Source organism: Solanum lycopersicum, chromosome 10, assembly GCF_036512215.1.
Source record: "Solanum lycopersicum chromosome 10, SLM_r2.1".
Taxonomy (NCBI): Eukaryota; Viridiplantae; Streptophyta; class Magnoliopsida; order Solanales; family Solanaceae; genus Solanum; species Solanum lycopersicum.
Window position 1 is genome coordinate 62,206,341 of NC_090809.1, and position 24,068 is coordinate 62,230,408.

The 24,068-nt window shown below is 37.1% G+C and overlaps 2 protein-coding genes across 4 annotated transcripts; one reads left to right on the top strand and one right to left on the bottom strand.

Annotated features, from left to right (window-relative positions):
• Positions 1-210: 210 nt before the first annotated feature.
• Positions 211-9,679, bottom strand: LOC101251343 (E3 ubiquitin ligase PQT3-like). Of its 2 annotated transcripts, none has more exons than XM_010313917.4 (17): positions 8,760-9,679; positions 7,818-7,929; positions 7,241-7,322; positions 6,973-7,139; positions 6,747-6,835; positions 6,219-6,287; positions 5,966-6,122; positions 5,741-5,889; positions 5,391-5,555; positions 4,971-5,285; positions 4,783-4,824; positions 4,374-4,641; positions 3,976-4,098; positions 3,537-3,615; positions 1,712-2,394; positions 635-699; positions 211-501 (listed from the first exon to the last, which is right to left on the bottom strand). In XM_010313917.4, exons 1-16 carry the CDS (start codon positions 8,923-8,925, stop codon positions 690-692), a joined length of 2,676 nt encoding a protein of 891 aa, XP_010312219.1. In that variant the 5' UTR covers positions 8,926-9,679; the 3' UTR covers positions 211-501; positions 635-689. The 2 variants fall into 2 exon arrangements, with proteins under 2 accessions (XP_010312219.1, XP_004249416.1); XM_004249368.5 differs by having other exon boundaries at positions 3,537-3,612; positions 8,760-9,664.
• Positions 9,680-12,058: 2,379 nt separating this feature from the next.
• Positions 12,059-23,844, top strand: LOC101251635 (uncharacterized). Of its 2 annotated transcripts, none has more exons than XM_004249370.5 (8): positions 12,059-12,309; positions 12,404-12,506; positions 12,590-12,694; positions 16,400-16,485; positions 19,437-19,678; positions 21,009-21,189; positions 22,625-22,808; positions 23,285-23,844. In XM_004249370.5, exons 1-8 carry the CDS (start codon positions 12,257-12,259, stop codon positions 23,585-23,587), a joined length of 1,257 nt encoding a protein of 418 aa, XP_004249418.1. In that variant the 5' UTR covers positions 12,059-12,256; the 3' UTR covers positions 23,588-23,844. The 2 variants fall into 2 exon arrangements, with proteins under 2 accessions (XP_004249418.1, XP_069146587.1); XM_069290486.1 differs by having other exon boundaries at positions 12,107-12,309; positions 12,415-12,506.
• The last annotated feature ends 224 nt before the right edge of the window (positions 23,845-24,068 follow it).

Genomic DNA, 24,068 nt, shown 5'->3' on the forward strand with positions numbered 1-24,068 from the left:
AAATGACATTGTAAAAAGAAATATATTTTAACATTACTCTCATTGTGATAGCCAAACAACCTTTTTCACTTCAATAGATCACTTCCAACTAAACATTAAAGGGAAATTATAAGGATTGGAGTGAGAATATAGTCTAAACAAATAGGAGATAACCCACAATGATATGAAATCTCCAATGCCACATAATACTGATAATTATTGCAATAAAAATTTGGCGAAATCGCGGTCTTATATTTTGAAATTTCGATGTTTGCAATTATAACTAAAACCAACCATGTAGCATTCATAAGATAATACAATTCTTAGATGGAATCTACAACAATTCATTAGAACGTTCATGTATTGACGATCCTTGGATGCGCAAATTCGTACTGTTCCCATCTCTCAAGGATCAAACCAAAAACTCATACCGTTGCACCGAGAGCTTTGTGAAGTAGATGGTATCACTCAGGAAACTCTATCCAGATTTGAATGTTAAAAAGATGCCCGCGCATTCTGAATCTGCACCCCAATCAAACAAAATGTCAACTCAAAACGAAACGAGGTGAAACAGCAAGGCATGTAAGTGAGAGTAATAGCATTGTCTGAGGCAAATATGTGAAAAATGTCTGAACAAGAGCGAACTACTCTCTACCTGTATTTATATCCATGCAAGATTCTTTTTGATCCAGTCACCCCATCATCATATACTATCTCAACCTGCACCGAGAACCAACGAGTTAAGCATACGTAGAAAAAGGACCACAAGGACATTATGAAAGCTATGACAGGAATGGTAGAAGGATAGCTGTACTCAATAATGAAGAGGCTAAACACACAAAAGAACTCCACTGGCATCTCAAACAAAAATGACTTAGCAACAATTTAAAAGAGATACAAGTGAATATAATGCCACATACAATATGAGATTGTTCCCATCAAAGCTTCAAAGTGATATTCTCACTCACAATACTTGGTGACAAAATTAACATACAACTGTCGAACTAAAAGGCATGCAAGTGAACCTGTGCAGGCTCCTCTAGATAAGTTATATGTACAAAGCAAAGTAGAGACGTCTATATTTTTCTCTTTATTCTCTTCCTTCCCATGAATTATTTTGACATTCAGAATTCTGCCAGCTAAAGAAATATATTATAATAAATATCATAAGACAGGTTGCCAGAGAGGTTAAGCCAACAATGTTCATAACTAACCAGATGCTTTTTTGTTAGCATGACAAACGAGACTCATATTAACTATAAGCCCCTAACTGTTGTGTTCCTTAGATAAACAAACCTAGGTAAGTAAAGCTACATTTAAGACAGTTAAGCCAGTAACATATTTTTTTGCCAAGACAGTAAAACTAATACATAATGCACAAATGAAGACACGACAAGGAAATGAGAAACAAAAAAGAGATTCAAAGCAATATACGTACATTCAACTCTAAATATTGCACAGTATTGCATCAAAATCTACCAACAGAATAGCTGGAAAGAACCCAAGAAAATGGTGAACTGACACATTAGAAAGTCAACAACAACAACATACCCCAGTATAGTGCTACAAGTGAAACGCAAATAATTGACATAGTAAAGATGTGAAAAATGCAAACATAACTTATATGCAGATTACCCCCTTCCCCTAGTCCCCTTTGTTATGCCTAGGAGGAGGCCCCTCCTGCTCCTCTTCTTCCCACCCTACAAAAGCTGGTGGCGGAGATGGTTCGTACCTTGAAGGCTTTCTTTTGAAGTGCCGATCATCATCACTACTCTCGTAATCCACACTCACAGTGGCACTCTTCCTTGATCCAGTAGTCGTTTTGTACTCCCCATGATACCCATTCGTTGTGCCACCCCTGTGGCTCGCTGAAGAACTCACTGGTACTTCACTCGAGGATGGCACCTTTCGCTTCTTTGAAGCTGCTGCTGAATCTTCGGCTGGGAAACTGATACGAGAAAAAACACTGGCCTTCCTCTTATCAACGGATTTGGATTGCGGTTCAGATGGGCCTACGGAGGATGGTTTGGCGTTAGCTGAAGATTCTGAACGGTGATGGCTACTGCTACTGCGATGGGTACCGCGCTGATGGCGGTCCTCATGGCGGTGGCGGTCCTCATGGTGATGATCGTCATAATCTTCATACTTTTTCTTGGAAGAAGGGCGAGGAAGTTCAGGGTCACGCAATCGGCGATCTGGAGACAGCCTCTCAGGTCGGCGGGGGTAATCATGGTCTGGCGATGGCCTCTCAGATCGGCGGCGGTGGTCAAGGTCTGGCGATGGCCTCTCAGCTCGGCGGCGGTGGTCAAGATCTGGCGATGGTCTCTCAGGTCGGCGGTGGTCATCAACGCGGTGGTCAAGGTCTGGGGAAGGCCTCTCAGGTTGGCGGGGACGGCTCGAGCTCGACGGAGCTTTCTGTGGAATCATCAATGTACATATTAATATCAACTATTGCAAAAACAAAGAAGAGTCAAAAATGCAATGCAGGTCTAAAGCCATAAAAAGAAATGAGAAATTCACAGCTATTCAAAAAAAAAATAACATTGACGGAAATACACACTACAAAAGGAGATGACATTAAATTTTACAAGAAATATTTTTCTTGAGAAATAAATTTACATCTCCTTAATTATTTATTTGATAACCAAGAAATTTAAAACTCTTAACAATAGGCTCTTCAACTCAGGTTGAGTTTTCAAAAGGATTTCCTCAGTTTGAGTTCTTTTTTCTGCACTTGGTTTTTCTTTTAATTTTAAGAGGTGTAGCAAATATTTAAAATCAATACACCTTCGTGTACATTTATGGGGACCCGTAAAATGCCACTCCATTTTTGTTATAAGATGATTTACATCACCATCTCCCACTCCACTCAATGATTCTTTTGTTTCCAAGTCTAGACTTAAGAACACTTCTGGAGTCCTATCCACTTCATCATTTTTGTCAAATTAGGCAAACATCATCATAAAACGTTTCTGCAATAGCCAAATCTCGATGCTGTTGGGAAATGGTTTATTTTTTTAAAAAAAGAGGGAGGTACATAAGGGAACAAAATCACTTATCATCATCCACCACATCCAATGAACAGAAACCAGAAAAACGAACTAACAAAAAATATAAACCAACATCTTAATGGGTACTGTTCTGATAGCTCCTAAAAATTGAGCTCCAGTCAACTGCCCGGCAACAAAAAACTGCCACAATATCGTTTGCCATCAAGCAACATCAGGCATTCGAAAGGAGCACCAACTACGGTAGAAAGTCATATATCCCCTTTTTGCATAATGGGCAACTGATCTCCAATACACTCAATCGTCAAGATATCAAGGTAATCCAAAGAAATGTGTCCTGTACTTATGATCTTAGAAAATTATCCAAGAAATTCAGTCTCCAATACTGTTGATTTTTTTACTTTTACATGTAATAGAAAGATGAAACTGGAAACTAGCTGTTAGCTGCTTCTTGGCTAAACCAAGCCAAACTTTTCCCCTCACACACAGCATGTCAACTAAAATATAGGGCCAAAATGGCCTATAATATTTGATGATCAAGATACATACAGATTTGGGTTTCAGGGAAGGACCATCAGCAGTGCTCCCAACATCCCTTGCATGCTCCCTGTCTTTAGGGAACTCCCTGCTGAAAATAACAAATATATTATCAAATTGTCATTGAAGGTGATCAAAAGAGTAGAAGCAGAAAAGACGATGACTGTTGACAATAATAACCTACTAAGGAGGATATAAATAGATTGTGCAAATTGATAGCAACGTGACTACCAAGTATAGAAAACCTAAGTTATACGGAAGCACTAGGAGTAAACAGAGCGCAAAAACCTCTACTCAAAGCTCAACAAGTGATCATAATTTCAATATCATCTACATGTAAATTCTTTGCAAAACCTCAATGCATAGTGCTCAGACCACTGGATGTGATTTAACATCACCCACGGAAAGAGCACCATAATGTGCTACGAATTAACAAGAATGGTCAAATTACCTCTCTCCACGTCTCTCGCTCTCACGTTTCCTTCTCAGATCAGCCTTTCTAGCCTCAAATTCTTCTCTACTCATGATTGGTGGGCCAGCATTAAATCCCATCCCAAAGTCTGCTGCAAGGTCCCTAAAATTTGGTGGCCAATTTTATCCAGTCAGGTACCACTAATCGCAAATGCGCCAACATATTTGTATACAGATACACTAATATAGAAGTAATTAAACTACAATATATGACCATCATCAGAAACTGCAAGAGAGACCCGAAAACATGTGAAAATACTTATCAGAGATTAAACAGAGAGAAGTTTAGAATAAAATACAATGGAAGTTATACCTCTGCATTGGAGGACCGAAAGACAGCATAAGAAGTTTAGAATAAAATACAATGGAGGTTATTACCTCTGCATCGGAGGACCGAAAGGCAGCATAAAACCTTGTCCGCCAAATGGATCATGTGGTACGACAGGAGGCGGCATAAAGGGCACATCTAGAGGACCCATTCCATAAGGATTATATGGCATGGCACCAGGATAAGGGGCTCCAAACCCATCTAGTCCAGGTTGCATGCCTGTCCAATATGGATTATAGGCAGCAGGACCCATGGACATCATATAATTCTCAGCAGCAAGATCTTGTGCAGCTCTCCACTGCATCTCAGCAGCAGCAGCTGCAAGGGCACCAAGTAATTTAGGAACTAGGAAGTGTACAAAGCTCCATCAAGAATGCAGACATAATAATCAAAGTTTTATTCCAAAATAGTTAACAAATCTATCAATACGTGCACAAGATAAAGGAAGCGAGTACATACGGTTCAAAGGCAATCGTGTTTTTTTCTTCTTCTTTTTTTTTCCTGAAAACATAAAAGAACAATATCTAGATGAGAACACTTCCCGATCCAAGGGAAGTAAGAAACTAAAGCATCTCCTCTAAGCTGCTCGGTAAGAAAAAAAACAATAACTTGCGAATCCAAAGAGGTAAACGAAAGAGCACCATTACCTGCCTCCCCAACTACAGGCTTTTGCTGAACCTCTTCATCAGCCAATGGAGCACTCCCCGGGGATACAGGTTCTTTAACACTGACGGACTCGTGTGTAGCTTCAGAAACATCTGCAACCTTCAAAGTTCTTCCTCTTTCCAACATTTGCTGAGAAGCACTGCCATTCTTACCCTCTTCTGCAATCTCCTGGGCTTTAGAATTTTCCTCCTTAACAGGTGGAGGAGGTGGTGGTGGTGGCAACGGCTCACCCCTTGAAGCTGCAGATTGTGAAGGAGATGGAATCTTTGGTGGGAGAATGCGCGCTGACTCCATATCTGGAAGATATAACAACAAAGGCAAGACCTAAGCCTAATAAAAACATCAAGCAGATAATGGACTTGAACGAGAGAACAGTTCAGAGAGTTAGAACCGGTACTGACCTTGAACTTGGAGAGCACTACCCCCATGCTCTGCACTGCTATTATTTGATTCCAATATTCTATTAATTGTATCCCTCACAGTCTTGTTGGGTAACAGGTCATCAGCAAGTATATTTGTGGCCCCACAGACACACACCGACTTCGAGATGATATGATCCCTTATGCCTGAGGATCACCCTTGCAATCAGTTTGAAATTCCAGAATACAGGCACACTAAAATTGAATAGTAAAAAACCAAATTTCACTGTAGAAGCTACAACACAACACCCACATTGAACAGCAAACTCCTTGCGTTTATAGAAAAAACACTTAATCAACACAACACTCAAATTAAACAGCTTGCTCCTTACATTTATCGCAGTAACTGCTAAAACAACACTTGCTTGTCAACACTGCATCTTTCATTACTTCTTTACACAAGGGACAATGAAGCTCTTGTGGAAGATCACCAACGGAACGTATAGAAGGCATCCCTTCAACTTCTCTTTCAAAAGCAGCCCTACAACGAGTGGGCCAGTCATATACATTCTTGTTACAAGCAGACACAGCAATACCAACATAACACGAAATCTTACTCATTGGGCTTTAAAACAGCACTGGCACCACTTGGTAAAGCATATGAACCATCTGGGGTTGCCATTAACATGGACTTCGGAATGCCAGTTGGAGGTTTCACTTTCCTAATGTCAAAATTGGGGTCACCATTTGTTGGACAGTGCTGAATGAAATGCCCTGTAATTATGTCATAATTGGATACAATGACTCAGCATGCTAATAGCAGATTTCATAGACAATGACCAGTACGTGGATGAAGAATAAAAAACATACCAGGCACCTTACAGCGATGGCATACATAGCCTGGTGGTGGTGTTTTCCGTTCCAATCCACCACCCCAACCTGGAAGAGCAGCATTCAATTTGAGTATACATAAAAAAATAGAACTAAATATTCAACTAAATTTGTAAATCATCTAACCAGTAGCAACATAAAATTTAATACATACTTAAAAGCATCTTGACAGTTATCCAACCACATGGAAAGTGAAAGAAACTTGACCACAAGATCTTAAAAAATTTCAACCTACAATTGGCCTGATGAGTCTTTTGTCACTAAATTTTACAAAAGAATGAAATGAAGGCATGTGGAACTGAGACCGGCTTTAATGGAGTCACTTGGACAGTAAGGATTCATATAACCATCAACTTGCTTCCGATCAACGCATAATTGTTGTAATGAAATAAACCCATGGAAAGACTACTATGTCAAGTTAGCAAACACTTAAGTGAACAATGTCCTTCAACCCAACACGGATAGGAAGATTCATAGTAGATTAACAGACAATTTAGAGTGAATTACCAAAACCTCGCCCACCACGTCCACCCATCATTCTTCCACCTTGACCTCGTCCATACCCTCTACCAGCACCAAAGCCATCAGAGGGTTGACTGCATCAACATAAGGACCATAAGAATCATTTTCATACCAATATCATCACATATTAGAAATAGTAACAGCTAATGCAATAAAAACAGAGTCAAGTGTGCATGAACATTTCAAAAGGAGAAAAAAGAAGCTTTCCCACCTCTGCCAATCTAAGGCTGGAGTGTCAATTAAAGCTTTGATCTTACTCTCCTCATCAGCTTTACTTGGAGGAGGAGCATCCTGCACTTGGTTGCTTGACTGTACTGATATTGTTTCAGGAATAGAGTAAAGATCATTTCCAAATTCATCCCATTCAAGATCTTCAGGCTACAAAATGGATATAGATATTTCAGTATGCTTAAAGATCACCAATTGTTACAACTACAATCACCAACACTCTCCTAATGCAGAGTGTTACGGGCGCTTACATATTTGGTGGCAGATGACTCCCCTCCCACAAAATTACTTCTAACTGCTTGAGCCTCCTCAGATCGGTATTCTACCTGGGGCCTGCAGAAAACACATCTTGGTCATATTCAACACAGCTATTATGGCACAGACCAAAAGACAAAAGCAGTACAAGGACATATGATTACCAATGCCCACCCTGGGGAGAGGGGGGAGGAAAAAGAAGCTTTGAACATCATATTCAACAAAATGCAAATGACGGCATTAGCATCTATTCTCCCCCTGTACGCCTCCCCCTTTCAACCACCCTCCACACAGTGTAAAGGTCTATACCCACCCCACCACCATTCTAAGATCTTCATAAGGGAAAGGAAAAAATCAAAGAAAAAGGATCTTGAGATTTAGTAAACACCCATAACACCCCACCACCAGCTCCAAGAAGAAAAGTAACCCACGTCACTCTTTTCTTTGGAATAAACAATGTAACTAATCCAGGTAAACCGTCTTTTTTTCCACAGATTTTGGATTCTCAACGATAAAGCAGTATTTGTATTCATAAATCTAACAGATGAGAGTCAAAAGGATCAAGATTAATACTCGTCTGGTTCTGTTACAGGTGCAGTTACTATGGGCATGCGAGGTCGTCCAGGAACGCGACGAATCAAAACACTAGTATTTTTGGGAATCAAGGTGTCCTCATCAAGATATTCTGAAATTGCAAAAAGAGAAGACAAAACACATAAAGCCCTGTAGAGTTCACAAACATATGGATGGAAATACAAATTATGCAATCAATTTGGTATGATCCAGCATTCATGCACCCTAATCAAAACAAACTATTCGCCGAGCACTATATTCCTTACACAGGATCAACTAGACCATGAGATTTGTTGTGTGACATCAACCTTGAGTGAAATAGGCTCTTCACATGAAACCTTTTTCCTCGGCTAGCACTAGTAAGGTACATATTGTGTGCCGGGTCGTACAATACATAGTAGTATTGGTGAAGTTCTTCAAAGACTACTATGGAATAACCAAGTTGCAGAATGATATGGTACTAGCTCAAGTTTTACAAACCCAGCACTTAAACATTAACGAATAGACGACTCTCCTTTTAAACCAATATAATTATCAACCCACCCATCAAGATGAGATGCCAGAATTATACCAAAGAGAATGAGAACTACAATCAGACATTTTTACAATGCAAAGGTCCTTTTAAGAGTCAATGCATCATCCTTCTCATTTCAAAGGCATAAATTTAGCAACTCAAAATTAAATCGAATCACTGTGATCATCTTCATCTGTTAAAAGCCACTTCTATTTTTGGAAAATGCACATACTAAAGTACCTAAATATATTTGATAGCAGAGAGATCATAATTGAATCAACCAAAATAACACCCTGAGAAACACCTCAGTAACAATGCCTTAGTTACACTAAACCCCAAGGTCAATGTCACACAACAACTTGCGCAATACTACTAGAAATGCAACTAGGAATGCACGAAAATGACTAACTATATTGAAGCTAACCAACCTTCGTTAGACTGGGCGTTGGTGACAACGAGGTCGAAATCTGTACCCCTGCCCAGATGCTTGGATTCAAATATTTTTTCTTTCAAATTACCAACAGTAATAAAGTGACCATCAATTGGAATTGAATCATAATCTTTCGCACTTTTAAACTTAAAATAAACTGACATAGCTCCTTTTTTCTTAAAATTCCTTTTTTTCCTCAAACAAAAACAATATAACAACAACGAGGCCGATCAAAAAATCATAATAGGCCTGATATTGAACTCAAAGAAAATTGATATAAAGTACAAAAATATTAAAAGCTCTTTTTTCTAGCTCACAACTTCTCTTCAATAACTCAAGAAAATCAGTCAAACCAAATTCCTCCAATAGATCAGTAGGAACATCCTCCACGAGCAAAATAATCCGCAAGCTTCCGTCAGCAGCAATATCTAAAGGCAAGCTTATTATAACCAAAATCAAACCACTGCTACCGCTACTCCTTCGACTGGGGACGATCTCGATCCGATCTATCTAATCACGCCGGGCGTCTCTCTTAGCGGATACCCTTGAAGAGGTTGATGATTCTATCCGATAAACTCAGAAGCTTTCTATGGGTTTATAGAACACCGGATTCTTCAGATCGATTGAATTGAATCGAATCCAATCAGCGACGACCAACCGACCGCCCGTCGACCGACAATTCTTCAGATAACAGGAGAGGTTTCTCTACCGGAAATCGTCAATTCCTCTTCGCGCACGGTGAACTCGCCGAAAAGTCCGTTGAATTCCGAAGCGGATCGAACGGAAAACTGAAAAGAAAGCCAAAAGAGTAAAGCTTTATGGGGGGTGCCGGAACTAGGGTTTCCACGGATGAGAAACTGATTGATTGTCGGGGTGGATTTGGGGATAAATTCCAGATTTTATACAGACCCCTGTTACAGATTAGTCCATGTAGTTTTAGTATTTTCAATTTAAACCCCAATTTTTTGTGGAGGCAGTTGTTTTGAATAAAAAATTCCCATTCTTTAATTTCGTTTTAGACTTTCAGTAGCAAATTGTTTTCTTATTATTTACTTTTAATAATTTAATCCATTTAGTTATTTATCCTCTTTGTGTATCTGTTTATTTTCTTATTTATGATTTATTGATCTATTTTTAAGGTGTTTTCTTTGCTTGTCAATTACTCGATTAATTCTTTTGCTACTTTGTTGATTGATAAAAAAAAATACGAGTGAATTCTACTAATACGATATGTAGTTTTATATAGGGCAACTTTCACATATAGCCACTTAAAAATAATTAATTACTTTTTATAGCTATAGTTTAATAATTATAATTTGTAGCTACATGTTATTTGGAGGAGAGAGGCGAGCAAGACTGGGAGAAAGAGGAGAGAGGCGAGAGAGAGGGAAAAAAGAGCGGGAGAAAGATGAACTGTATATGTATATTGGTTAGATAATCATATATTATACATGTGTAATTATATATATGACAAGAGAGATTGGGAGAAGGAGGAGAGATGGGAGCGAGACTGGGAGAGAGAATAGAGAGGCGAGTGAGAGAGGACAGAGAGTGAGGGAGAGGTGAATTGTATATATATATAATTGTATATTGTACATATACATATGTATAAATGGCAAGCGAGAATGGAAGAGGGAGGAAAGAGGCTAGTGAGAGAGGGGAGAGAGTGGGAGAGAGGTGAATTATATATGTATATAGACTAGAAAATTATACATATTTATTTGTATATCCAGACAAATTATACATATACAAACATGACTAATTATACAAACTCTATGTCAGCCCACATAATTAATGTATATTAGTCGCAAGTGGTAATTATAGCAAACTAGAACTATGATAAGTAATTAAATAGTGTAAGTTTGCTTCTCTGTGTAATTTTCACTTTATATATATATATATATACACACACACACTCTCTCTCTCTCTGGCCATTTTCTTAGTTTTGTCGTGTTTTCGACACTTAAAGTTTGTTTATAATTATCATAACTTAATTATGATTTATTGGGATGGTCACTAGACAATTGTTTCATTTTTATGCAAGATAATGTATTTTGAAATTTTTTGAAGTCTAGATGGATTTCCGGGCCCCAAGGCCTCAAAGCTATATCAAGCTACCTTTTGTTTTGTTTGATAAAATGAGCATTAGGCGTGTGACTTATTTTTCATCGAGCCAACTTTCGTTGGATGTGTTGACAGCTCTATTAAGTTTGAAATGTCGTTTCAGATTGAATATCATATGTGATTTTCGTTCATGAGATACTGAATAAACTCATAGTGTATCAGAGATTTAGAATTTTAATCCAAATCCAGTGATGCACCACCAGTTGTTGATGTATCTGCTTTTGCAAAGTCTGGCTCACTTTGGCAAGGCCACTCTGACTCAATTGACCTTTGCCCTCGCTGAGCTCTCCTACGATCTTGCTCCAACGAAATCGAATCTACTCCTGTAGATTTGACTAGCCATGTTTAACCATTGCTACAGGAGAGCTTTTCAGCATCAACAATTGCCGAAGTAACGATCACTAATATTTATATCTCTCTCATCTCTTCATCGTTCCATTGAATTGAACAAGTGTTGGGGTTCAACTTTTGAGCAATTTAATTGAAATTGTGTTGTTTGAATTGAGATTAACTTCAGAACACTATAAAGTATTTTTCACGCTTCGAAATTCCTCTAAGTATGGTTTGCATAAGGTAAAGTGTACACATTCCTTACCAATATCTCCTAGAAATAGGGGATTGTCTTTGAAGGACCCTCAACTCAAGTGAATCAGAATCTTAGTAAATGAAGAAGAAAACAACGAATAAAAAACAACAACTTAGCAACATAAACCATGTAAAGTCTAAAAAAATAAATAATAACTATATAAACAAAAACTACAAGGGTACGACCAGTGCTACGACAAACACTAACAAGCCTAAATCTTTGCAAGGTAAGACAAAATTCAACCTTTACTAACCTTTTATCTTAATACACGACCTCTACTTCTTTCTACTTAGAATATGTCATCGATGCTATGAAAACACGTTACATCACATCTTACTAAATCTTTTCTATCCTTTCATATACTCTTTACAACTAGTCTCTCGCACCTCTTACCTTAAACATCTATGATAGCATACCTCCGTTAAAGAGTTTAAATAAAACTTTAAAATCAAGTTTTGTATCTTTTATATTAAGTTAAATTATTGATCATTAATTTGTTATTGCCTTATTAACTATATATATATAATGTATTTAAAATAATATAATAAAATAACAAATATATAAAATAATATTGAACAATTAAAAATGGACGGCGGTATAATGATTTATTTCCAGCAAACACACTTGTCATCCTTGAGCCGATCTTGACTTTGGCCGCTATAACTTCTGGTAGCGTCTGCCTCAGCAAACTGTGACACTATATCACGTTTACAGCTCGAAGAGAGAAGCAGAGTACTGTGAAGAAGCGAAAAGGGGGGAGAATTGGGATTTCGGAAGAGCAGAAAATGGGAAACTCTCAGTCGAATTCAACGAATCCACGTTTTGATTTAGCCAAGAGGCAATTTCTCTCTAACACTAAGCAATGATTACACAGTTGAATATTATCTGATTCAATTTTGAACTCAAACTGCATATGTTAATTCTTATTGTAGAGCTTTCACAGAGAGGAAATTGGAAGACTTGAAATCGTTGTTCGATTCACTAGCTGCACAATCACAGAGCAATGGAAAATACGTTTCTTCTTCTGTTTTCAAGGTACTTTTTGTCAATTTTTCTGTATTGTCTTGTTATTTTTTTTTTTACAATGAAATTGGGAATTGGGTGTTTGTGCACTATAGGCATATATTGGAGTTGAAGGGCCATTGGGTGATAGAATGTTCGATTTGGTCACCCAGAAGCGTAAGGATCAAAAGCTTACATATGAGGACCTTGTGATTGCTAAAGTAAGTGTTTTTGATCTCATTCCACTGGGTGTTGAACTAGTTACCCTAAAGTTTCCTCATTTGTTGACTTGATGGTATACAAAGGCCTTTTTTGATGGAAGAATTCACCCAAATATCCCCCATCTCAACCCCATAAACTTAAAATAGCTGGCAGTTGTATAATATATATATATATAATCCATGTATAATATGTACATAACCATGTGTAATCTATGTATAGCGACGAAGGATATTTGGGTGAAGATCCTTTTTTTTTATCCGTTTTCCTATTAGCTTTTGTAGTTATGTAACTTAAGATGAAATTTATATGTCCATCCATTGTATTGTATGTTGATGGATTATCTAAGTTTCACGCCAAGCTGGCTGAACACCATGTCTATAAAGAAAACCTGGTGCACTAAGCTCCTCTATTAACGGGTTCATGTGAAGGACCAAATGGTAGTAGGTTTGTTGTATCCCGACTTGCATTTATTCAAGAGGCTGTTTTTACGGCTTAAACCTATGGCCAATATCATAAAAGAACATTTTTCTACACCTATTCATGACCTTTTGGTACGAGCTCAAGTGTATCATATGATCCACCTTCATTATTGTTATATCTTACAGTTGTCGTAATAATAGGACAAACGATTTCCATACTCTGCCCTTCACTCTATAAGAATAACAACATCATGAACATTATTGAATAGTTACAACCTCGATATACAAGGAACTAGATAGATGTTATTACATTTTATTTGAAAAAGAAGTACATCTACAATATGAAAACTACATATGAGTTTTCTATATATGCTCGCAGAAAACATCTAGTTCACAGTAAGGTTGAAAAAAGCGGGTTGTGTTAACCCAGATAGGTTCAGGATTAGGGGAAAGAAATAACCGATTGTGATGAAGCCTTATCCTCATGGTTTTCTATACTTAGCATGATATGGCTACTGGGTTTGGCATTAAATAGGCTAGAGCTTCCATTCTATTGCCTCCTGGTATTGAGGAGTATAACAAGGATTCTCACATCATGCGCGGGTGTGGGTAAAGAAATTAGTTCCACCAAAACAATATGTGGATGTGATGGTAGATGAGAAAGGATTCCCCATTGTAGTGGATATATAGAGTAATGGCAAAGGATTCCCCATTGTAGTGGATATATAGAGTAATATGTTTGTCAAAGATAGTCTATTTCGAATAGGTAGTTGGAACATAGGTTGATTTATAGGGAAGTCAAAGAATCTTTTCTGATAGGTATGAAGAATTAAATGAAATCAATGTCTAGCTGAAACAGGACTATAGGAGAACAACTATGTTGTATGTCTACAAAGAGACTTGGTGTAAAGGAGACAAGGTTAAAGAGATGAACAAAACAAGCTATAATTTGTGGTGTTTTGGTTTGTGAGAGATCCAAGTAGGCACGGGTTAGAAATCATGTAGAACCAGGACATAAATATAAAGTTGCAGAAGTTAAAAACATGTTGATAGGATTATCTTAGTGTGGGAAAGAAAACAAAAAGTACCGTTAGTGCATAGGCTTCACAAATAGAATTAGATGAGGAAGCAGAAACTAAATTTTAAAAATATAGATCTCCATTGGTACAAGGGGGTTCTAGGTGACCAACAAACGTTTGTACAAGGAGATTTGAATGGATATGGGGTTAGATATGTGACACTTAAACTGAGTACATAACAAATATTGTGGTACAATCAATGGAGAAGGGAATGTTTTAAAGTTTGCATTAGCTTCTTATCTCTATTTTTAGGCTTTCAACTAAGACCTACTTTGAAGAAAGAGAACAACATTTGATGGTAATTAAGAGAGAAAGCAGCAATAACCAAATAAACTTCATTCTTACTAAAGGAAGTGACAATTCCACATTTAAGGACAGCAATGTTATACCATGAGAAGACCCAGTCCTAACCATCCAAAGTAGACTGATGCTCTTGCATGTAGAGCGAGAGAATGGAGTGAAAATGGAAAAGAGAAATATGCAACCAGATTTTAATATGCCCACTAAAAGGTTTAAACCACAAAACGTTCAAGGACAAACTATTGGAGGATGGAGCCTGTGACTTAGAAGTAGAGATAAGATCTGCAGAAGTAAATGCAAGTTACATCTTTATTCTTTACTGCATTTGAGTGCAAATGCCATTTTCTATTAGATTGTATGCCAATCTAGTGCATATAGGACTTCCAATAGAATGAAGAGTGATAAGCATGGAAGAGATGTAGAGATTGTCATCATGCTTATGGAAAAGACAAGTGTGCATGTGTGTCTTACCCTGATTTAGTCTACAGAAAACTGAGTTGTAGAAGCTACAGAAGACACTTGGTAGTTTTTGCAGTTTAACTAAGATGAAAGTAAAAGGAATTTTTATATTGGTTAGGATCACAATATTTTTCTTAGTCTTATATGGTTTCTCAGCGCGTTCACCACTAACACGGCTAAGTCGGTTTTCACCGGATCACCAAAACCGCATGCCACATCTTGGTGTGAAAACAAGTGTGTGTGGTGGGTGGGTGGGATTTCAAGACAATGCTGGGGGAGCTATATCCTAACGTCATTGGTATATCAAGGGTCATGCCTTTGAAGATTAGAAGCTGACTGTAGTGCTGGAAATTCCACTAAATCTGAAGCAGATCTCAGAAACTATTCCCTTTTGCATAGTTGTACTATTTGGTTGGAGAGGAACAATTCTTGTTTGAAGGAAAAAAGAGACTTCTTTCTAGAATTAATAATTATTGTCCACAGAATTTATATTTTTGGTGTCACTGCAGTATTGACTTTGAGTCTGTTAGGACCAAGGAGGAGTCACTTGATAATCTATTGTAATGGTATGTTGTTGAGTCATTTACTGCTCTGTACCTTCTTGGTACTTTATAAATAGAACTTGACCTTATCATAAAAAGAAAAAGCGACCACATTTTCATCCCTTGCATAGGTTCTATAGGTTGCCTTCTGTGGGAATTTCATTCCTTGATTCTTGGTAGCCGGATATTTAGTTAATTAGTTTCACTCCACTGGATCCTTTTCTTCAGTCAATCATAGATTGGTTTCTTTGGTAAATCTTGATTGATTTGTACCAGATCTTCATTAACGTATAGTTGACCGGATCATCATTAGCGTATTGCTGTGCATTCAAAACTTCACCATATTAGTGGCATACCCCTTTCAAGGAAAAGATCGTTGTCATCATTAAAATCCTCCCGATACTCGGGGTAGTAATGACTGAAACATGATTTACTTACTATGGTAGGACTCACTGGATAAGCTCAATGGCTGAGCTAGGGCCTAGCTTAATGGGATGAAGAGATGCTTTAACAGAAGACGCAAGACTTAGTCAACTTAATCAACTGCTGGGTATGGTGCTTTCATGTGTCTATCTTACCCTTAAAACAGCCATAATAAGCCTTTTTGATGTTATCTTTTTCTCCTGGAATTTGAGGACTCTCTAGAAATTCATGGCTTCTCCTTATGTGCCATTTCAATTAATCAAGTTTCTTACCAGCATATAGATGCCCCCTCTAGACAACCGTAGTGAAGAGCACAGTTGCCGAGAAAGGTGTTATATTTGTTAACTGTAATTCATTCAGATAATCATTACCCTTTACTGCATAAAGGTGGACATGTATCTCTCTACCTGTGAAGTTTCTATTACGAGTAATAATTGAAAAATATGAACTCATGGTGTATGATTCCACTTTTTATATTGCAGGGAACCTATGAAAAAGGGACAAATGCTGATATTGAAGAGTTTATCTATCAGTTGTTAGATGTCTTTGATGATGGCGTTGTTGGAAGGTAGAACAATAAGCTTCAATATGTTTAAGGCTATGTACAGTTTGGTCCCTCTAGATTTAGTTTTTCATATGTAACTATGCTCGACTTCCAAAATGTGTCAATTATCACTCTTGATCCATGGGGTAAAGTTAAAAAGTCCAAACTAACTTTTTAGTGGAATCGGCAATATCACCAGCTCAAACTTTTTACCTAGAGAACAACTGGAAGAGGTTCTTACTGTAGGTAGGTTGAAGTCATAGAGGGTTGTCGGTCATTTTGATTCGTGAGGGCATCACGTTTTGGGTAAAAGGGTGGACTAGCTATTTGAAGATTTATGTGCTAAATTTCAGTTAGTTTAGTGAGAAGGCTCTCCTAAAAGTACTAGCCAAGGGGGTACACTTGCCATAAGTTGACTTTAAAAAATCTACTCTTTCACTTTCCCCATTGATTCTGCTCCCCCCTGAAAGATGCTGTAATGTGAAGGACATTAGAAAAAAAAAACTTTAAAGTGAAGGATTATTAGAAAAAAATACTGTAAGGTGAAGGGAAGTTACACATTATGTGAAAATCGAGGGGAGTTTTGTTTTACAAGTCTGCAATTAGAGGAAGTAAATTGTAATTACACTATTTTTAATTCAATTAAATGCTTTATCTTTATCCTCCCAAATTAAATTTTAACCCTTTTTCACAGAAAAGCAACTGCTTGGTACAGCTGAGATAGTTTGTGCTCTGTTTTTGCACAGTTGAGGCAGTTATTTTTCCTTCCACACTAGGAGAACCAGGGATAACTTAAACATTCGTTTTATCTTGACCTTGTTTATATTGAACTGACTTGTGAGATTCTCACTTTGGACTTATCTCTTTGTTTTTATTTATTTTAATATTTTTCATTCAAGATACAATTGAGGTATTCTAGTCTTAACACTGACTTGAAAGCTGCTTAGACATCTCAGATTCTTTAGGTCTAGGATACTTTTTTTCATAACTAAGAATCCCTGATGTCTAGTAGTACACGGTTTAAAACTTGGTGGATGATGGTCCACTATACCCTTCTCCACTTAAATTTCCAGCTTTTATAAATGGCAAATGATAATATTTGAAACCACGATGTGTGCCTAAATAACATATTATTTGTTGCGCTTTTACTACGAGTAGACCAATGCCCAGGGGGGCATCTCTTGGACTACTTTAAAATGATAATGATGAGAAGATGATCATTATCAAGATGCTAATGTTATGGAGAGGACGGATCTTAGTAAAAGAATGATCATAATTCCTAGATACGCTCTCAATGAAGACCAGTCAAATGTTAATATAACTGTCAAGCGAAATGGATATCTCGAAAAAGGTTGTGATGCAAGCTTCTGAAAAAATAGGGATTTAAGGCATGTATATTCATTATTAAAAGCTTATATGAAGTTGGTAGAGATTGTTATTGTCACTATCATATGTATGAGTGTGACATTTTTCACAAAAATCGATGTGTCTTTGCCCCCTCATCTTATGATATTCACAACTTCTTTTTTCGTCCTTTACCCTCTCTAATCGAGTGATGGTATAATGATAAATCCAGTTCCCTCAGGCTGTCTTTCTCCGAGGGGATGTTTGCTTCTCTTGGTTTATGCAAAGTTCTCCATGATCAACAGCTTATTAGACTTTCCAAAATTGTTTCTTCTAGTCATCCTTGGGCATCCTGTTCCTTTTCCTGCAGTCATCTTAGTATTATCACTCTTTTCAATAGGTGCATAGTAGACCTTATTGTCTATAGCCTCATCACTCGCCCTGGGTTATTCCTCTTCCGTTAAGCTTTACAATAATTGATCTTCCCAACCCCTTTCCTTGGCTTTCTTCCTCAGGTGGGCTCTCCCTAAGAAGTACAACTAAGCGGGGCTTGCAAACTTTTAACTATTTTTCCATCCTTGCAAGCACTCGATACAAATTTAACCATCAGATTAGTTGGAGAGTCAAGTGATGTTTGTTGCCTTTGAAAGTGCTACATTTCCTCTCTAATAATAAGGTAAAATACTTACAAGAAGGGAGAAAGCCTGGAGCATTACGCTCCATGAAGAAAATGGTGTATTTAAGTTTAGAATGAGGCAACAATACTGCACCTACTTTTACTGGATAGGCATGTATGTTTGTCCACTGTACTCGAAACATCTGGATTGGGCCTCTTTTGTTAAATAATATCATTACTTTTTGAGGTGGAAGTGATATAGAATTTTATTTCTGAGAATGGATCTCCATTGAGAAAAAACAAGAGGAAGAAGGAGGAGGTTCCAGCTTTATTATTCAAGATAGGTAACATAATCACGTCACACTGATTGATAAACATTAAGTAATATGTACATACACTTTTTGAATAAAATGCGATTGACCATGCCTTTGGGGTGTCTTTTGTGGTCTATTTCAGCAAAATAATATTCTGTAACTGAAGTGAAATGAGTTCTTCCCATGAACTAGAAGCTGTCCTTTTTTTTTTTTTTTTTTTTTTTTGTGAAAAACCTAGAAATCATCCTTGTAAGCTGATATGGATGTACAGAGGATCCAACACTGGTTAGTCCATGATAATTGGAAAGAGCATATCATCTGGCATTAGATGACAGATTGTTTCCTGTATTTCAATTTTCAATAGTTGTTGTCAGATGAAAGGTTCATTTCTTCCAGAATCCCTTTTCTTTCTCTTTCTCTTTTTCCTTTTGCACTATGTGGAACATATATTTGTATAATGAGAAGCTTTATCTTCAGTTTATGAGCTTGACTGCCTAAACTTGGATGTCAAATAGATTCATTGAAGCTCTGGAAAAATAGCCCTAGCCTTGTTCGGTTTTAAACACAGAATTGTTCATAATGATTAAACATAGTTCTGGATCCAATATTAGATATCCATACTATTGATTACCAAAAAGAGAAATCAGTACTATTGTTTTCTCCTTTATGGTGGTAAATACATCAGTGAAATCAACTTGCAGATCAGATCTGGAAGCAGTCTTGACTGCAGTACTAAGAAATATATCTTCTCATGAGAGCCATCAATCTGAACCTAGTCCGGACAGGGAAATTCTCGACATTTTCCTCAATGCTGCAAATTTGACAACGGATGATACAAAATGCGCTGAAAGTTGTATGTCTTTTGAGGAATTTAAAAGTTGGTGTGCCCGTCTTCCATCAGTAAGGAAGTTTCTCGGAACTCTGTTGTCTACACGTGATTCAGGTTTCTGCTTTACAGTTCATCTTGTGTTTTCTATTTCTGTATTTCCACTTTTTTTCCTTGTCATTTGTAGTTTCTCTTAGAGGAATATCTTTTCTACATATTGGACATTGCTTACTGGGTGAATTTCTGTTGGGCTTAAATGTTAGCTTTTCTAACATTACTTCTATATTTGCTGAAACTTCTATGACAACTATGCATAATACTAGCTTTTCCATGTAATAGACATTTTACTTGTGTTCTCTTTGAAACTTAAATGTTATCATACATATGCCGGAGTTGTTAATTATACTGTTGTAGTTGCTGTTATGGGGATTCTCATAACCAGTAGCGTGCAAATGATTTTAAGTAAGCGGTGTCAACAATAAAATACGAGAACAAACGAGAATTCATTGTGATGATATCATATTGAAAAGGCAATCTAGATTTTAGTACTAAACATAATTTAAGCATATTGCCCAGTGGCATATCTAGGTGTGCGCCACGCTCAAAGTGTGATATGGTGCAACGGTTATTGGGTATACCTCTCTAAGTGAGGCCGGGGTTCAAAATCTATGTCTATCTTGTTATTTTTTTACTTCTTTCCCCATGCCTTTTGCATTTTAATTAAATTTTTTTTTTCTATCTGTGTTTAGTTTATTCTTCCAAAATTTCCAAGAATTCCTGTTCTCATTTTGTCGTCATAAAAATATATATTATTAAACCAAATATGTAAATTAAAATTAGTAGCAGTGAAGGATATAGCATATAGCCAGTGAGTTCAACTGATTCAAGACAAAATATCAGTACATATGTAACTATATAAAAATAATTAACTTTGAACATAAAATTCCAAAAGCATAATGGATCCAATGGTAAGAACTTAAAGGTTGAAACTCGTCAAAAATAACCTCATCGTAATAGTGCACCCATATTTTCGAATTCATGGATCTTCCTTCTGCATATTGCTAGAAGTCTTTTCGACGAGTTTTCATTCTTTAATTTGTATAATGATAACCTCATCAGAGATGCTTTAAACTAAGTCCTTTTTCATTTTGAGACACCAAAAGGAGGTGTAGCATAGTAATTTAGTTGATTGTTAGTGTATGACGATTTGGCTTCAATTCTTTGTAACCATGACTTTACTTATAACAACTCTAGAATATTGTCAGTTATGCACATTTAAGTTTGTGCAAAGAAATCTTTTTTTTAAAAAAATAATATTCATTCCACTTCTCCACCTCCAAAAATGAAAAAAAAACCCCAAAAAATGGTGAATTATTTCCCCAATTGCAAAACAGTGGTCAAGCTAGGGTGTAAACAGGGTTTACTAATCTATTAGTATTTTTTGCAGGCTCTGAGGTTCCTATGCTAGTATACCCAGAGAACATTGATCCTGCTGTAATATTGTTAAGAAAGGAATATGCTTGGCATATAGGTGGGGCCCTCCCACAAGACGAGCTGCATGAATGGAGACTTTTGTATCACAGTACAGTACATGGCCTAAGTTTCAGTACTTTCCTGGGGAACATTTCGTGAGTGGCTTCCTGCTTAATTATAAATGAGTTTCGTATTGAGTATTAACTTTCAATATCTTTGATATCATTGAGTTCCTTAAATTAGTTATAATTAGGTCAAAAGATTTTCTTGGTAGTCACCTTTTTTTCATGTTTACTTGGTGCTTGACAGAACATTTTTCAGCTTATTAGATCACTGAATATGCTTATATTATTATCTTTCAGTTTATCCTAACATCCACTTGCACAACTTGCTATTAGATGCCATTTTGATAGTTTTTTATTATAAAGGTTAAATGCCACGAGATCAGCTGCAGAGTTTACATAAGTATCCTTAGTTCAACGGACTTGAAATTTTGAGATAGTATCACACACATTTTACCAATAGGTTCCTAGCAAAACTAATTGCATTTTATAATGATAGATGCTTTCCTTAGGAAGGTTAGAGGTATCTGCCAGTTGCATTGATATATGAGTGGAGTAAGGGGTCATTTGGTAGTGTTTTAGCAAAAATAATGCATGCATTAGCTCTATGTATTAGTAATATCTTGTTTGGTGCACTTTTTCATGCTATGTATGCTAATTATACACTCTATTGTGTATTAGGGAGTGTATTGCAAATACCATGGATTTCTAGGTATAAGTAATGCAAAGGAATTATGCATGTATTATCATTCATGGTTAAAGACCCAATTACCCCCCAAATCCCCCTTTACATCTTTTTCACCATAATTATGGAGGATATTTTTATAAATAACTATTTTAATTCTTTGCATTCTATTTTTAATAAACCAAACCAAACAATGCATAAGAAATAATCTATGTATAATTAATTCAAGCATTGCTTCTGTACACTCTGCCAAACGACCCCTATGTGGCGTATTCCTGATCCACCCTCTAAGAAGCTGTGATATTTATCTATGGTGGTGATAGGGCATTGCATAATTCTCATGGCCCACTGCACTCTCCTTTTGAGATGCGCCACCCTTGTCCACCCCTGCTCTGTTTTGACTTGTATATGTGGTTTTCCCTACTTAGACCTAGCCTGCAGGCATTTCTACACACACTACATGCGCATGCAGCCTCGTTAAGTTTCAAGAATCATTCATTGTTTTCTTCATGAACTTTGCATAACCGAGTCTCAAACCAACCAAGAAACTAATAAGGCATCTATAACACAGTACGAAGAATCCAAGGACGACTCCAGAATTTGTTGTTGAAGGCTTGAAATGGCCATTGACACCCACAAATAAATCTCATTCATTAGCTGCATGAATCCCACCACATGAGCGTACACCATATTGACATGTGCCTTTTTTGTTGTAGTAGCTGAATGATAAAATTTGGCGCAACTAATGCATAAATGCCATCACTTTTTCCTCCCCTTTCTATGTCCGAGTGTGGTTAGTGTCAATTTTGTCAGCCAAGTATTAACCCCCTACTTGAACTGCAGAAATGACAAAGGACCAACTTTATTGGTAATTAAAGACAAAGAAGGCTATATTTACGGAGGTTATGCATCTCAGCCATGGGAGAAGCATGCTGACTTTTATGGGGATATGAAGTCTTTCCTCTTCCAGCTATACCCAAAGGCATCGGTTTACCGTCCTACTGGAGCGAACTCTAATTTACAGTGGGTAAGTTTCTGAACTTTTTGATATCAGTTACTTTATCCATATTAGCTGTCAAAAGAAATAATGGATGCACTTGGTATCGTTCAAGAAGGCCTCTCCATCTTCAGAACTTTAAAGTTCCTCCAACTCTCCAAAATTTTATTTTTCCTATAACCCCGTGGACTCTTCATTTCTCAAGTTGCAACTCGTTGCTATTGGTTACTATATTACCTATTGCCTTGGAATAGTAAGTGATTGTCTCACATTGACCAGCAGTCACCAAGATCCTTGATGGATTTTGGATTTTGAAGCTTGAGGTTAGTCATTCTTCTCTTGCCTTCTGAGGCTCGTTCAAGTCCCCTCAGTACAGCGGTGCTAATCTTCCTGGCTCCTTAAGCCTGGATGTTCAGATGTTGAAACAGTAAATACTTGCGAAGTGGAATTTTATTTATCAACTATCGAAGTAATACTAAGATGTTTAAGCTCTTTTCTTTCGGCAGTGTGCTATACATTTTAGTTCTGAGAGCATCCCCAATGGCATTGGTTTTGGAGGACGAGCACACCACTTCGGCTTGTTCATCTCAGCTAACTTTGACCTGGGGCATACTTTCACCTGCACGACCTTTGGCAGTCCTAGCTTGTCAAAGACCCACCAAATCTATCCAGAAGTGATAGAATGCTGGGGAGTTGCGATAAAAAGAGCTCAAGATAATCAGGATAGACTTCAAGGTACCGTGTTAGAAAGATTTAAAGAGGATCGCCATATGCTTAACATGGTTGGACTTGCAAATTCAAGTGAGTGATGTGCCCTCTGTACTTTCTTCTTGTGCTGAATTAGCACAGTTTCTAGAGTTTATTGTCTTGCGTGTAGTTTAATAATGTGTTGTGTTACTACAATATAAGTGAGTGCAAAATCACTAGATGCTCAACCCCGTGTATGCGTCGATAGCATCTAGAGTGTAATTTAAGGTTTTGCAATCATTACTATCCCTGGAGTCTTGGCAAATTTCTTCATGCCATTCTCCTAATCATTGTTAATAGTAATTGTCATTTTGATGTATTGTTAGCGTATGCAGATTCAACATTTTGTTACTCTTCTTAAGGTGATCTCAACATAATAAGCGCCTTGTCATGTTGCTCAATTTGTTGGCATAGATATGAAAAAGAAACAAAAGCATTTTTACAATTGTGATTCAATGTGTTTACATATTGTTCTCCATTCTAATATGTGAAATGAGAAAAATAAAAGATAATTAAATCTTCAATCGAGACAGTTCAACAATA

Excerpts from the sequence above, each read along its gene's own strand:
- LOC101251343 (XM_010313917.4), bottom strand. The coding sequence starts at position 8,925 with ATGTCAGTTTATTTTAAGTTTAAAAGTGCGAAAGATTATGATTCAATT. Across the intron at positions 7,323-7,817 it reads CCTGTAACAGAACCAGACGA|GCCCCAGGTAGAATACCGAT; the intron begins GTATTAATCTTG and ends TGTTTTCTGCAG. Across the intron at positions 4,825-4,970 it reads GCCTGTAGTTGGGGAGGCAG|GAAAAAAAAAGAAGAAGAAA; the intron begins GTAATGGTGCTC and ends TTATGTTTTCAG.
- LOC101251635 (XM_004249370.5), top strand. The coding sequence starts at position 12,257 with ATGGGAAACTCTCAGTCGAATTCAACGAATCCACGTTTTGATTTAGCC. Across the intron at positions 12,310-12,403 it reads CGTTTTGATTTAGCCAAGAG|AGCTTTCACAGAGAGGAAAT; the intron begins GCAATTTCTCTC and ends TTCTTATTGTAG. Across the intron at positions 21,190-22,624 it reads ACTTTCCTGGGGAACATTTC|AAATGACAAAGGACCAACTT; the intron begins GTGAGTGGCTTC and ends CTTGAACTGCAG.